Source organism: Fundulus heteroclitus, chromosome 24 (genome assembly GCF_011125445.2).
Source record: "Fundulus heteroclitus isolate FHET01 chromosome 24, MU-UCD_Fhet_4.1, whole genome shotgun sequence".
Lineage (NCBI taxonomy): Eukaryota > Metazoa > Chordata > Actinopteri > Cyprinodontiformes > Fundulidae > Fundulus > Fundulus heteroclitus.
In genome coordinates, this window is record NC_046384.1 from 18764852 (window position 1) to 18779923 (window position 15072).

Sequence of the window (15072 nt, forward strand, 5' to 3'; positions counted from 1 at the left end):
CATGGGAATAAAAACATATATATATGCATTTATTTAGTGTACCATTAATAATACAAATAAGGCTTATACAGCTACCATGTTTGAGATGCACTGTAACCCACAGTTCTCCTACACAGTACACTTTGATCACAGTTACAAAGAATTCACCAGATTCTATCAAAAACAAAAGGCATTGCTGGATAAGTGGTTGAAGAGCACAGTAGGAACACTCTTTGTGTAAGTCAGGAAAGGGAACAATGATGGTTCCTAACCGCTACACTAGATTATCACTAGATACAGCACATTTATTGCTCACGTCCCCCCCTTCCACTTCCCCGTGCGCAATGACAGGTTGCAAAGTTACCACACAGGAACAAGATGTATATATCTTCAAACATACAGCAGAAAGAGGTTTACATGGCTGGCTCTCATGGTGTTGAAAATTACTAAAAAAAAAAAAACATCCATTGTTTAGTAACTTTGCTTTTTCCTTCGGCTGGAGGATCAATTATTGCAATAAGAAACCTTTTTTTTTAATGTACCTCATTGCTTTATATTCACAGCTGGGGCACCTAAATCCACAGTTAAAGCTTGTAACGGTGGACTTTTTCTTCAAGTGCCGTAATTATTAGTGCTCTGACAGGTTTCTTTTTTTTTTTTTTTGGCTCACTTACAGGAAGTCATTATTACTATATTATTACTATATTACTAGATATAAGAGCAGCTTCTTTAATCCAGCCCTTTCACAGTTGGCTTATCCCGAAATCTATCCACCAGGCGAATGGATTTAAAAAAAAAAAAAAGAGAAAAAGAAAAATAAACTATAAATTGATATAAAAAGGCTCAGACTGTTGGATTAATATTAATAATACAAATAAAATAAAAGCACAGTAGAGCATGGCCTCGCTTTTCTTTGATTGTCTTGAATTTGGACTGCTAGTCAGAAAAGTCCCACACGGCGTCTGTGGAGTCGGCGACGGCTGAAGTGTAACACAGGGGGCCCGGGGGGCTGGATACTGGCTGGTCCTCAGGGCTTGTGAGGGGCACTGCTGGGTACATCAAACTCAGGAAAGAGTCTCTGGTGTGCCTCTTCACCTGGAAGAAAGCAGAGAAACCCTGATTTTCACGTTGATTGGGTTAGGCTACTCTGCTTTGAGAGTCTTCTGTTGCTTTCTGGTTGCATCCGTAGCAGCAAAACTAATATCTAGCAACTGTTGCCAGGTAACCTAAGAAAAAATACATTAGAGCACCCTTACATTATGCCAAATCTACTAACACGATTTGGCAGAAAAAAATTGCTTTTTTGATCAACAATGATTGTGCCACCACCCTGCTTTACTGACAGAAAACAGTTATGCATGCACAATATTTTAATGATAGAAAATGTTATTCTTTTTTTTTTTGGTCAATAATCCATAACCATAATAACGCCACCTTATGCTTCACTGAAACCTTTAATCTGATAAATAATAGCCAAGTATCTTAAGGCTACAGTTATTTTGGTCCACTATTACCGCCATGATAGCACCACCACCACGCAAATGAGATTTACTACTATTACTAATCATGATGTCACCAACCCCACCCTTATCTAAAGAAAAGTTCCTTAGATCAACAAAATGTGGTAGTTTGGTCCAGTCGTAGTAGCGCCACCAAAGACAATATCTGGTTTAGATCAGAGGTCAACCGATATTTTGGGCCAACATTTGACAAGGGACAAGGCAGGACACATAACTACGGCTGGACGATAATTTAATAAGAATATATATCGGCCGATAGACGTATATCGATGATAGAAAAAAAAGGGTCAATAAAAATATTACAATCATTACATCCTGCCAACCAATCACAAACACAGACCCAGGAACCAAGCCCCGCCCCGTTCGAAGAGTTCAGAGAGCATGCGTTGTTTTTTCTATTTTAAAAACTTGTAGTTTTGGTAAAAAGCTGGTTGAATAAAGGGTTGAGTTTGATTTCAGTGTTTCTGAGTACTGCATCTAAAAATAGGTCGCTAAGCAACAGCATCAAATGGCCAGGGCTGCACTTAAAATTATATGTTTTAAATTTGTTGATAGTTATCGATATAAATCAAATACTATTTCTCTTTTATCGATATGCTTTTTTTCTATATCGTCCAGCCCAAAACTATGACGCCATACATTTTATTTTAACACAGGTCGCACATTACAATAAATCAGTCTCTGCTTTGCCCATTAATGCACAACAATGAATTATTACAACTCATGAGTTTATAAAAGGCATTAACTTTTTTTTTTTTTTTCTGAAATGCATTGCGAATATCAGTGTTTGACAGATATTTTCCACGCCTTTATTTTCTGGGTTCTTCAAGCCAGATAAAGAGAATCAGAAGCTTGATAACATAATAAACACAATTTACAAAACTATTTCAAAGACTCAGGGAAAATTTGGGATGATGACACCATACCTGCTTGAAGAAGGCGTGGCTCAACAGTTCAGAAGCTGACGGTCTATGGAGGACAACAACAGAAAATTTAACGTGTTTTGCATTGGACTAAGTCTTTGCAGTCATGTCTGATCAACTCTGTAACGCAACGTGACGCTCCGCCGCCGTACAGACCTGCGCTCCGGCTGCTGCTGCAGACACAGCTGGACCAGGTTGTGCAGGGTGGCCGAGTGGTTTTTGGGCCCGGGGCTCTGAGGTCGGTCGGTGGCGGGAGCGGTGGCGCTGTGCGACAGGCTCCCAGTGGCCACGCTCTCCCCGATGCCGGAGTCCACCCCGGAGCGGGACACCTTCAAGCCGCCCAGCTCTCCCAGCGGGAACGGAGCCACGTCTAGCAGGCAGCAGTGGGAGCCGCGTAGCTTCTGAAGCAGCATCTGATGGAAACCATTTAGAAAACCCAATGACAGCAGCGGGGCCTGAACGCAAACACGCATTCAATTGCAGCGGCGTGGATGAAAGCGCACTACCTGAGTGGGCGGCATGTCCTGGAAGGGCACCCGGCCACTGACCAACTCGCAGGCCACGATACCCAAACTGTAGATGTCCGACTTCAGACCGTATCCATGCAGGTCCTACTGAGGACAAAACCCCAAGGAGACACGAGACACGAAGCGAAACATCACTGCTGGACATAAAACAGATCTTCACAAGGAATTCTATTACTTTCGGCCCGGGTAAAGGCCCATTCATACCCTACGTTTGGTCTGCATGTCCGTATTTCTGTCCGTACGTTCTATCCGTTGACTCCTTCATACCTCCGTCCGTTGAGGTGCGCAATAACCAACATTTCCTCTAGGTGGCAGTGCTGGGCGCCAATGATTCGTCACTGATCAAACATGGCGACGGTCCAAGACGTGATTTTGTTGTATTTGCTCCGTAAGTAAACTTTTTGTTTGTCCCTGTGCCCCGGACACAACACATCATATGTGTGGGTAGTTGCGGACAAGCTCCGCAAGTCGTTCATCGAATCCCGCCATTGTTAAAAGCCCAGAATTACAACCTTCTTCGTGATTTTGTTGACATTTTGTACTACAAACTCAATAGCGCCCCCACCGTTTCCGGTAGTATTGCTCCGTATTGATCCGTTTCGTCCGTAAGCGTAAGCTCCCAATTTTCGTGTCAAAGTACGGACGAAATCGACGGTTAGAACGTATGAAACACTCCACACGTATCCGTATCCGTCTTTTACGTGAGGTATGAATGGGCCTTAAGGCATCAGGCGTCAGGGCAACCGCGGTTTTTTTTAGGCTAATAGCATTTTTATGCCGGCATCAACGACATAACCTGACTCCGCCAGATGGATTTGCTCCGCATATCCATCTGGAAACCTTCCGTTGAAGTAATTTTGTGAAGGGGCGAAAATACTGGTTAGCTGATTGGCCTATGTTGGTGATAGATGGGCCAAATAAACCAATCAGATCAACGAAGCATATGACGTACTAACGGCGACGACGAAAACACAACCACAAGCTCTTGCCGAAACCAGTTGGGAGAAGAGCAAAAACATCTTTTCCTCTGAGAAAAGCCTCCAGAGCAGTGTTTTGCTCTTCTTTCAGCGAAGAAATACTCTGTAATTCCGATAAAACTTGCTCCATAGCCACGCTAACGCTAGTTTCATCGGCTGAAGCCGCCATGTTCTTTAGACTGAACTGTCGTGCTTCTCGTTGCGTCACACCTCAACCCGCCTCAAAGCCAACGCTGATTGGACGTTCGTTTGGTGAACGGCTCCAAATTTTCTTTAACGGAAAGTAGCCAGACTGATCTGCGAGTGAAACCTTGAAAGCTCGCGAGATCAGGATGGTCTCACGAGGCTATCGACGACAGCCCAAATAGGTTGAGTCTACCCACCTTTCTAGCTGCAGAGATAAATTCATTTAAGAGAATCAAGACTACCCAACAATATCACATACAAAAGGAACATTGTGTGCACACATGTACAAGGCACAGCACATCATTTTTACAGGATGCTGTAGACCAGAAAAGAAGCCAACTGTGGAGTCCTGACCTGTCGCAGCAGTTCTGGGCTGAGCCACGGCAGCAGCGCCGGACTGTGGTGGGGCATGTCGAACACCGCCCTCATTCTCTTTCCGTCGCGCATCATGCTGTAAATACTGTGCAGGCCCGAAAGGTAGACTCTCCCCTCCTCTGACAGCAGGATATGGCTGGCCTTCACCGCCCTGATCGGAGGACGGAGACGTGGTTTACATGCATGATTAATCGTGCTTTCAAGGAAAAGTGCTTCTTGCCCACTGACCGATGAACGTAGCCCATCCGGTGCAGATATTCCAAAGCTTTCAGGACACCGTAAAGCAAATAGGCTATGAGGGATTCACTCATTCCGTCGGGGAAATACGTTCTAAGTAAGGCGTCTGCAGAGCCTGCAGGGAAAACGGAGAGGCGAAGGAATCACTGATGAAGTCCTTCTACTTTAACATCTTCAAATATTACAGCTGCTTCTGGTCATTAGGCATGCGGGGGGGAGGTGGGGAGGGCTTTTTATAGGAGATAAAAATCATCACATAGTGAGAGAGTTGTGGCTAACCATAGGCCATGAGTGGTGTCAGCACCCACAGCTGGCAAGAGGAGCAGAAGACCAGGCGAGAAGTCAGCAGATTTGGATGACGGAAGAGCCGGGAAAGAAGAACCTCATTCTGGGGTTTAAGACATGAGTTGACATGGAAATTCATTCTCGTCAAATTTTTGAAACAAAATTTTAGTCTGGGTGGGGGTGGAAACGGTGATGCGGAAAAAAAGTAACAGCCCCCTTAACTTAATGAGTAGACATGTTACTCTTGGCAACGACTGCCAATCATTGCTGTGGAACAATTCAGGCTCAGTCTTCTCTGCAGAATTGCTTTATTTCAGCCACAGTGGGAGTGGGAGTGCGTGTGGGGTAAGGTCAGGATACGATTTTAGGGTCAACGTCTACTACCAAAACATACTTTATAGGGGCGTACATGTCATCTGCCTTGCTAGAAATTGATTCCAAAGATTTTGTCTCTCATCCATTTCTTTAGACCAGGACATAGTGAGTTGATTTTTAGGATGTTTTTGCCTACTTCCTGTTGTCAAACAGGTTCTTTGTTAGGATCCTTTTCGTACTGGTGCTACACCAGGATACTAAAGTCTCTTTTCAGGTCTTAAAAGGATTTATTTTTAATGGAGTAGGATTTCCTTTTGAGGATAAGCGCCCACACCTCCAAATTGTGCATTGGCAGTGATAACTTCTGCGATATGGATTTGACACACTGTCAAAGAGAAGTGCTGGCATTGGATTTCACAGGCAGGAGAAGGGGGAAAAAAAGCACAAGCAACAGCTCATATTTTTAAATATTTTACAACAGTCCCAGCGTGACTTCTTAAAAAAACCTACTTCAGGCTTCAGAGCCTCGGTGTGCCTGTAAACATAGTGTGGTTTTAATCTGCTGCGAAATGTGCCTCACGGAGTCTTTGCATTGTTATCTGATGCTTACATAAAGAAAATAAATGCTTTTTAAAATCCACTCTGAAATGGCAGGACATGATAATGTCAAACAGAAACAAGAAGACTGGCTTGTCAGAAGAGCCAAGGGTTTATAGAACTGAAATGTACAACAACACGTGACTCGGCAAAAAGCAGACATATGTATTTCAGAATGATTTGATTTCTGGTTGCTGTTTGGTTCGTGGTGTTATTTTGAACTTGCAGGCTAAATATCGGCTATTTTTATGGGTTAAAGCCATGGGTGTTCGACAAAACCAGACAACCCAAAAAAAAAAATAACTAAGCCACAAATATACCAAGAGTTGTAGATTAAACCGTCATAATTTGATCCCCAAAATCAGCTGCAAAGATAATAGCTCAAATGACAGGTGTTGCTTAAGCCCAAATATTGGTTCACCATGAGCTGCAGCAATTCCTCCTCTGTGCACTCATCCAGGTTGGTTTTCTTGACGGCCACCAGCTGGCCGGTAGGGATGTGGCGCGCCATGCTCACCTGGCTCAGGTTATTGAATCCTTTGCCTGCACAACAAAAGGGAAACCATCATGCTGAAACCTTTGATTCGCATACAAGGACTTCCATTTATTTTTTTTTGTTTATTTCCGTAGTCTCACCAAGCTCGGACAGCAGCTGGTAATGGGCCGGCTCAGGCGACAGCCCCGTGATGTCATCGCCACCGGCTGGGCCTTGCAGGGTGTATTCAGAACCGTCGAAGCTCTGCGGGGCACCGAACGCAAAAGCTGAGCTAATCACGCATGTGGGCGTAAAAGTGTCTTAAAGTCATTCTGAGCATGATCCGTGAACTCGCACATCTGCGCGCTATAAAATCGTCATTTGCTTAATGAAGAACAAACGGAACAAAAAGATAAAACTAACAAAAGCCTGCAGCCAAGATTTTCTTATTCTATTTTTTTCTCTTGCAAGCCGGCCTCTCCTAACGAAATAATTGTCGGACTTAGCCCTGCTCCCCTGTGGTGCTGCCAGGAGGCGGCGCTGTAACACAAGAAGAAGCAGCGTGAAGCAGGGCCGGGGGGGTGCTTGCGGCTTTTTTGGTGATGCAGGCAGTGGGTTGGGGTAATTGTGGGACATGGGTTTAAAAGGGAAGCTTGAATGTTTCAGTGTGCACATTCCCTCTGCATCCATCGCATCAGAGGAACATGACTTATTATTATTAAGTAGTTAATCGATGTCGATCATTAACTACGCCGTTAGGAATGTAGAGGATAATGGTAAGGGGAGGTTTTGCTTCCAGCCCGATGTTATAGTGAGATCGAATCCCAGCATCCCTTGGAAAAGTACCCATAGCCCTTAAAGTTTTTGGCAGTAAGATGAAGGGGTATGAGTACTTTTCCAAGGCTCTGTGAATAATCGGTGTCCTCACATTCTCCAGCTGTGAACGCTTGAACAGCTGCGGTCGTGAGTGCAAACAGCCGCCCCTGAACAGATGATGAACGGTTAGACGAGTGCCAGGGCCTGTCAAAAGCCCGAGCTGACGGCATCTCGGCCTACTGACCAGAAACTGGTGGCTGGTGTCTTCATAGCGTTCCTCTATGTCCATGGGCTGGACCTGAGCGTGGGATATGCAGGAACAGTCCTGGGGAAGGGGGTGGAGGAGCATAGGTGAGACATGCCCATACAGGACGAGGAGGAGGAGGAGGAGGAAAAACAAAGCATAGGAAGGGCTAATGAGAGGGGAAAGGGAGGCAAGCATCAGGAAACATGGCGCAGAGAAGCGTCCGAGTGTAAGAAAATGATATAAAAAGGCAACAGAAAGGGAACACATGTGGTGACTAAGCAGAGTGAGTAGATGGATGGTGAATGGGTAATCAGATGAGCCATTTAACCCCCTCCAGGAATGAACAGACAAACACTCAAAAGGCCCCCTCAAAAGAGATTATATCTTTACATTTCAGGTATCAGGAAAAAAAACAGAATAAACTACTAACAAGGTTCTTTGATTGCTTCTACACGCACAACCTCAAATAACCACTATATTCTATTATCGGTAATTAATTTAATAAAAAAAAAAAAAAATAAGCCGCATACCTAAAGCAGAATGTCTATCAATACTTTTTCTATAGGAATTAAGAGTCACCAGGAAGTGTGATCGCCTCTGTAAAAAAAAACGTCCTGGCAGTTTGTTCACACAATGTCAAGAAGCAGCGGCCACTTAAAACAGAAAATGCTGCTGTGAATTCATTCAGGAAAGATTATAAGGTCATCCACAAATTATTTAGAGTCAATCATTCTAAAAGGGAGACACTTTTTTTTTTGGGGGGGGGGGGGACAAAAGTCCAATACGGCTAATCACATGCAGGTTCACCCCAACAACACCTTGTGCCTCAGTTAACATGCTAAATAGAAAAGATCAGAAGAGAGTACAACCAAAATAGACTCAAAAAAGGAACCACACTGCAAAAACGGAACTAGAAATAAGTAAAATGTTCTTAAAATGAGTGTATTTGTCCTTGATTTGAGCAGGTAAATAAGATGATTTGCCAATGGAATAAGATTTTGGCACTTAAAATAGGAACAACACATCTCCATCATCTTATTTCAAGTGCAGGATGTCTAATTATCTTATTTTAGGGGTCAAAATACTCATTCCATTGGCAGATAATATTATTTACATGCTCAAATCAAGGATAAATACGGTAACTTTAACAACATTTTACTTGTTTTTAGATCCGTTTTTGCAGTGCAGTCAGGTTCATAAAGTTACATCTAACCACAAAAACCTCTAGTAGAGACCAAAGTGGAGATGCCGGTCATGCTTTACGGCTCCACAACTGGCTAAAAACAAACGGCACATCAGCAATAAACGCCTCCTATCGCCTGCAGAGCACGGTGGTGGACGTGTTCTGTAACCATATGATCAGCCATTAAGGACTACTAAATACGCAGAGGGAAAAAAAAGTTAAGCCATTCGTTTCAGTTTAGACCCGAGTACATCGGTAGATCTCAGTTGGGACCAGTAGACACGTGTTTACAGGGCTCAGTTTCCTGAAGAAATACTACAATGCAGAGGAGGTTAAATTTCCCACCTTATATAATAGGCTGGTATTTGTTTGACACAGCTTTTATGTGGTGTTGTACACTGCAGACTGTACAATGTTCAAGAATCAAGACCTGGACACAAACAACATGCTGTGGAAAAACACCGTTTTGTTTAAGGGTCCTATAAAATCTGGTGTCGGCTCTGAAAAATACAAACAAGTTGCAAAACTGCCTGCTTTGAAATCACATGATTAAAAAAAAGAAAAAAAAAGGGTGTGACGACTTCAAGTTCTTTCAATAACTACCTAAACACATAAAGAAATAAACGATGCCTGGTGGTCTTACCAAGAAAGACATGGAGTCCTTTGGCTGATGGCGAGGTGATCGACTTTTTCATTCATCCGTACAAGAGCTGCAGGGGTCCGACCGCGGCGGAGGGAGACAGCAGGACATGAGGCGCAGCGGTGAAGCATGAGACACACTGAGAATACTCCTGTAGATGAGGAGCAGGCAGCATCCATCACACCAGCTGTAGCTTACCTGGCTACATCAGTGGACCTGGCGCTCCGAGGGAACTCAATTCTGCAGCTGAGGTCCACGTTCAGTGGTGGAGTGAGACCGATTCCTGGCGGACAGAGTACTGGTGCGTTAGAGTTGGACTGTTAAAAGTGTAAAAATTTAATATTTAATGTCCGTTTCATTTTTAAAATGTCATTTTACCTCCAACTGATTCAATTATATGAAAAGAAACTCGCTAACAAATAAGTATAAAACAAACATGATGAGCTAATTCTTCTTTGCAACTACCGCTCAGGGGTAAAAGGGGATGATTTATTCACAAGAAACTGGATGCTGACAATATTATCCAAGTTCATAAAACGATTCTCTGAGTAATTTAAAGAAAACGTTTTGTTAATTTCAGGGCTGATTTTATAGTTTGCTGGAGGTTAGCACAAAACACAGAAATCACGTGAAGAAAACAATAGGTTTATTGCAAAAAAGATCACTAGATAGATAGATAGATAGATAGATAGATAGATAGATAGATAGATAGATAGATAGATAGATAGATAGATAGATAGACGCTATAAATAATAATAAAAAAAATCTATCTCATCAGTTAAATGTTTCTGTAACGTATTAAGTATTTAATTAAACACGAAAACAACTTATTAAAGTTTATATTCAATGTAGGGCTGTGCAATAAATCGATTTGATCAATTACTTTGAATTTACAGGAAGTCCACAAAATGCAGTTCAAAGCCTTCAGCTGGTCCAAAACGCTGCAGCAAGAGTTCTGATGAAAATCAATAAGAGGGATCATATTTTCCTATTTTAGCTTCCCTTCCTGTTAAATCAAGAATAGAATTTAAAATTCTTCTTCTAACGTATAAAGCCCTTAATAATCAAGCTCCATCATATATCAGAGCTCTGATTACCCCGTATGTTCCTAACAGAGCACTTCGCTCTCAGACTGCAGGTCTGCTGGTGGTTCCTAGAGTCTCTAAAAGTAGAATGGGAGGCAGATCCTTTAGCTATCAGGCTCCTCTCCTGTGGAACCAACTCCCAGTTTTGGTCCGTGAGGCAGACACCCTGTCTACTTTTAAGACTAATCTTAAAACTTTTCTTTTTGACAAAACTTATAACTAGAGTGGCTCATGTTATTCTGAGCTACCTTTATAGTTTTACTGCTATAGGCTTAGGCTACTGGAGGATATCAGGATCTAATTTTCTCACTCTATAGAGTTCTACTGTTCTCCAGTTTAGCATTGCATTGTATTGAAATGACTTATCATTTCAGCTTTTAACTTTTTGCTCTCTCTCTTTTTCTTCATAGTAGGTACACCTGGTCTGGCGTTCTGTTAACTGTGACATCATCCAGAGAAGACAGATCACCCGCTATTACCATCTAATGTAGAACAGATTACTGGATCAATGTGTGCTTCTGTGCTTTTTTGTCTCTCTTGTTGTGTCTCTGCTCTGTCTTCTGTAACCCCAGTCGGTCGAGGCAGATGACCGTTCATACTGAGCCCGGTTCTGCCGGAGGTTTTCCTTCCCGTTAATGGGGAGTTTTTCTTCCCACTGTCACTTCATGCTTGCTCAGTATGAGGGATTGCTGCAAAGCCATGTACAATGCGGACGACTCTCCCTGTAGCTCTACACTTCTCCAGGAGTGAATGCTGCTTGTCGGGACTTTGATGCAATCAACTGAGTTCCCTTATATAGGAAATTTTTGACCAATCTGTATAATCTGACCCAATCTGTATAATATGATTGAACTTGACTTTGTAAAGTGACTTGAGATGACATGTTTCATGAATTGGCGCTATATAAATAAAATTTAATTGAACTGAATAGAATTTTCTATTTTTTAAGATTTCATTTTTGGAAAATTGAGGTTTATAGCTAAAAACTCATTGGGCTTCCATGAAGAGAATAGCATGCAATCCTGAATATAAGTTTTAAGAAAATATATTGTGAAAAAAAATTGTGAAGAGGAAACTTTTTTTAACCATAATACGAGGCACTTTAATTAACTTTATTTGAAGCTCCACACGTGAAGCCTGTTCTTAGCTCACTGAGGAAAAACAACTAGCAGCAAACATTTTGTTATATTTTCATTGTTTACAACGGCAGGGCCACCATCTTGTTTTACAAGCGTATTTCAGAGTTTGGATTTAGTTGCACTTTGAATTCAGGTCAACTCCTAGATGAAAATCTTGACACAAAAGCAAGTTTTTTTTATTTTTTTTTTATTTTTTTGGGAAACCAAAAAGGAGGCAATTTTTTTTTATTCAGTATAATAAAATCATGTTTAAATTTTAAGCCCTAATTCAATGTGTTGAAACTATGTGTAATTCTGTATCTATTTCATTACTGTACAGCTGTAAACCATTTAATCGTTTTTAATCTCACAGAATTACTTGTCAAAAGCAGTAGACAGCACTTACACAGCTACAGAGGAGACTGGTCCACAGTTTAGTTCATGCTCAGGTTAACCAATCAGATTTGAGGGTCCCTTTGAGAAGCCAGTGGCAGCTTAAATAATTTAATTAAAAACACATCTTAAAGAAAATGGGAAATATATTAGGTTTGAAATAGTTACACATTTATATTGTGGTTAGTCGAATTTGTGGCTTGAACCAAATGGAGCATGTCATGGCATTTATTTAATAAAGTCAACAGAGCAACAACGGGGGAAATATTTATACGTTCCCCCTTATGCACATCAAATCTGCCACCGACCCTGTAGGGCAACCAGACCCACCATCCTGGAGCTGAAGCTGCCAGGAAAGGTCGGTAGAATGGGTTGTCCCAACTTGAATGTCCACACTCCCTATTTACTATGTATGGCGTTTCTACGTTATAAATAGATAATTTCCCACGATTTCCTCCCCAAAGTCGATTGGACTGATTGGAAACATTTTGCTGCATCAGCTAAACATTTTTTTTAAACATAACATTTTTTTTCTTGTTAAATCAATGCAAGTAGAAGTGAGCTGCAAAAATTTTTTATTGCATATGACATTAAGTTAATGATTTCTACACGTAAACGTTGAATTATGCATTTCAATTTTTTAACATGTTTAATCTTATAATTAAGTATGATGCTTAATTATTTTTATTTTATTTGAATTACCACGCTTATCAAAATATTTTGCACTGAATAGTGGCCCTTTTAGTCCATTATAATGGCTGCGTTTGCTGACTGTAACATTAAAGATCTATTTTAAACGACTAGTTAATGTAGCCACATTTTCACCAATCAGTTCAAGCTGTCCCGCTTGGTGGGGGGGTTCACTGATGCGTTAAAGAAAGCTCTGGTCGCTACAGATACCTGTGGAAACAGCTCCGCTGATCTAAACGCAGCTCACCTCCACTTGATCTGTCAGGTAAGAAAACCAAGACGGGCTGCTTACCTGCACCTCCCGACGACGCTTGGACATAAACAACTTAAAAGACACAAAGGGACGTCGGACAGTCTGCGCGACGCGTCTTTCATGCGCTCCGCGGTGCGCTGTTCCTTCTCCAGATTAGACGAGCTGCGCGTAAAAAGCTCATATTGGCACGAGTGTCGGACAATAACAAAAAATACTGTTTCCCTTGAGGGGGACTTTTAATTTGACACCGATAACCGGCGCTTGATAGAGGCGTGATTGGGTCTGACCGTCGCCATTAGATGATGATGGGTGCTGTGGAGCGCCCGCCCCTCCCCTTCTTATACAAGGCTGAAGTTGGCGTCTGATTTACAGCTTCTGGTTTGGCTCGCGATTAAAGAAAGGGCTGTTCCGCCGCATTAACAAGCTCCAGCTTAAGTTTGATCCAAAGACGAGTCAAAAGGTCTTAAATTGGTTCTAACATGGTCTTAAGCCAAAAAAAAAGGAAAATAAAATAAAAACATAAAAGATGTCCCCTTTTGATTTTTCAGAGTGTTCTAATTGATTTCATAAATCACTAATTGTTTTTAATGGAACGCATTACTGCAAGTACACTAATAGTTAGTGTAAAATTAATTTATCTTGGTTTAATCTGTCTTGATAGCTACTGTCGTTTTAAGACGAACCCCAGATAATGTGGCCTGAATCCAAATAAAACCTCAAAACCACTCTTCATTTTCAAAGTTTGAATAAAGGTTTCATACAATCTGTCATTCATAGAGGATAGTTGTATCCAGGTTTGTGCTGTCTTAATCAGGGGTGTCCATAGTGCTGCTCAGTATGGCGTAACATTTGTGCCATTGACTTGAGCGCGCAGCAACTATTCCCGAGCGCGCTCAATAAACTTAGGGACCATTTGTGTGCCTCAGAATGATGTTTTGTGGCTTCGCAACCACTGTTAACAGCACAAATGTGCTTTTCCAGTTTAGGTGGCTGATGATTTGTCTAGAGACGTAATGTCTTTTTTGGTAAGAAAGCTAAAAATATTGAAGTTAGCCCGTGTTCTCTTACTAATGCATTGATAAGGCGGAGACTCAACAAAAGCACCCAGGTCAGGGAACTGCAACCTTTACAGTCTAAAGAGCCATTTTTCCTACAGTCCACTTGAATTAAAGTCGTTCAGAGCCGCAAATGTTGTATAATTTTTGATAAAGATCTACTATAGGAAATGTGTTGTCATTGTTAAAGAAACACCCTTTTATGTCTATTTTGAGGTTTAAAAAAAGAGGATGGATGGGATGTTGATATTTGTGGATAATTATGCAAAATAAAATCATAGTTTCCAACATAATGAAAAAATGTTGATCTAAAATGAAATATTACTGGCACTTGTAGTATCATTCTATTATGAAAGTTAAAAGAAAAAAAACTGCTAAAACCTCCATATATTATCATTATTACATTTAAATGCCATAATAAAAAATATAATTTGTAGCCAAAGTTATTAAGAGCCACTGTGGAAGGTCCAAAGAGCCACTTGCGGCTCCAGAGCCACAGGTTGCAGACCCCTGAGCTAGGTGAACAAGAGGTGGGTAGTAACCAGTTACATTTACTTGAGTAACCTTTTGAACAAGATATAGTTCTGGGAGTAGTTTTCCTGCACCGTCCTTCTTAGTTTTTCTTGAGTAAATGCTATGAAGAAGTATCACTACTCTTACTTGAGTAAAATGTCTGGCTACTCTATCCACTTTGACTAACTTTACCGAATAAAGAACAAACTTGTTACAACCAAAAATGCACCAGAGAGACATATCTACAGTTTATATTAAGGTGAGACTGCTTGTTTGCACACAAGCTTTGTTGTTTTAAATGTATCTTCTATCTGCTGACCTCATCAAGCCATTTACAGGTCACATAACTACAGTAAACAGTAGATATAGTCATTGGAAATACTACAGCTATACATTAACTGCTTGGTTTCATAAGTTTTATGTTGAAAAACATTGTTTAGAAAAGTGGTTCTTATATCTGAATTTGGTACTTTTTAATTGTTATTGTTTGTAAATGTTTTATGTTAGTCATTAAATACCATCATTTGTATGTAATTAAATATTTTGCGTGACAAATTACATAATTTGTGAATATTAAATTAGTTGTTTTAAATATTTACTCAGTACTTGAGTAGCCCTCTTAAAAAAATACTTTTTACTGTGGTAAATAGAGGATATTTCACTTTACACGTTGGGAAATTGTA

The 15072-nt window shown here is 41.1% G+C and overlaps 2 protein-coding genes across 3 annotated transcripts in view; one reads left to right on the forward strand and one right to left on the reverse strand.

Annotated features, from left to right (window-relative positions):
* Positions 1-13154, reverse strand: stradb (STE20 related adaptor beta). 2 transcript variants are annotated; one of them, XM_012850529.3, is made up of 13 exons: positions 12861-13154; positions 9481-9565; positions 9286-9352; positions 7457-7537; positions 6558-6660; positions 6343-6464; positions 5004-5112; positions 4716-4839; positions 4467-4638; positions 2929-3033; positions 2579-2835; positions 2426-2468; positions 1-1074 (listed from the first exon to the last, which is right to left on the reverse strand). In XM_012850529.3, exons 3-13 carry the CDS (start codon positions 9295-9297, stop codon positions 916-918), a joined length of 1287 nt encoding a protein of 428 aa, XP_012705983.2. In that variant the 5' UTR covers positions 9298-9352; positions 9481-9565; positions 12861-13154; the 3' UTR covers positions 1-915. The 2 variants fall into 2 exon arrangements, with proteins under 2 accessions (XP_012705983.2, XP_035984067.1); XM_036128174.1 differs by lacking the exon at positions 7457-7537.
* The window catches only part of trak2 (trafficking protein, kinesin binding 2), a 27037-nt gene continuing 24726 nt past the window's right edge, over positions 12762-15072 (forward strand). The window contains exon 1 of the mRNA XM_036128169.1: positions 12762-12833. The gene's annotated coding sequence lies outside the window, so the exon portion shown is untranslated. The remainder of the gene's footprint in view (positions 12834-15072) is intronic.

Bases quoted from the DNA above. Each gene is read 5' to 3' on its own strand.
- stradb (XM_012850529.3), bottom strand. The intron at 5,113-6,342 runs GTGAACCAATAT...CTTAAACCCCAG, and splicing joins AGGAATTGCTGCAGCTCATG to AATGAGGTTCTTCTTTCCCG. The intron at 4,639-4,715 runs GTCAGTGGGCAA...TCCTCCGATCAG, and splicing joins CGGATGGGCTACGTTCATCG to GGCGGTGAAGGCCAGCCATA.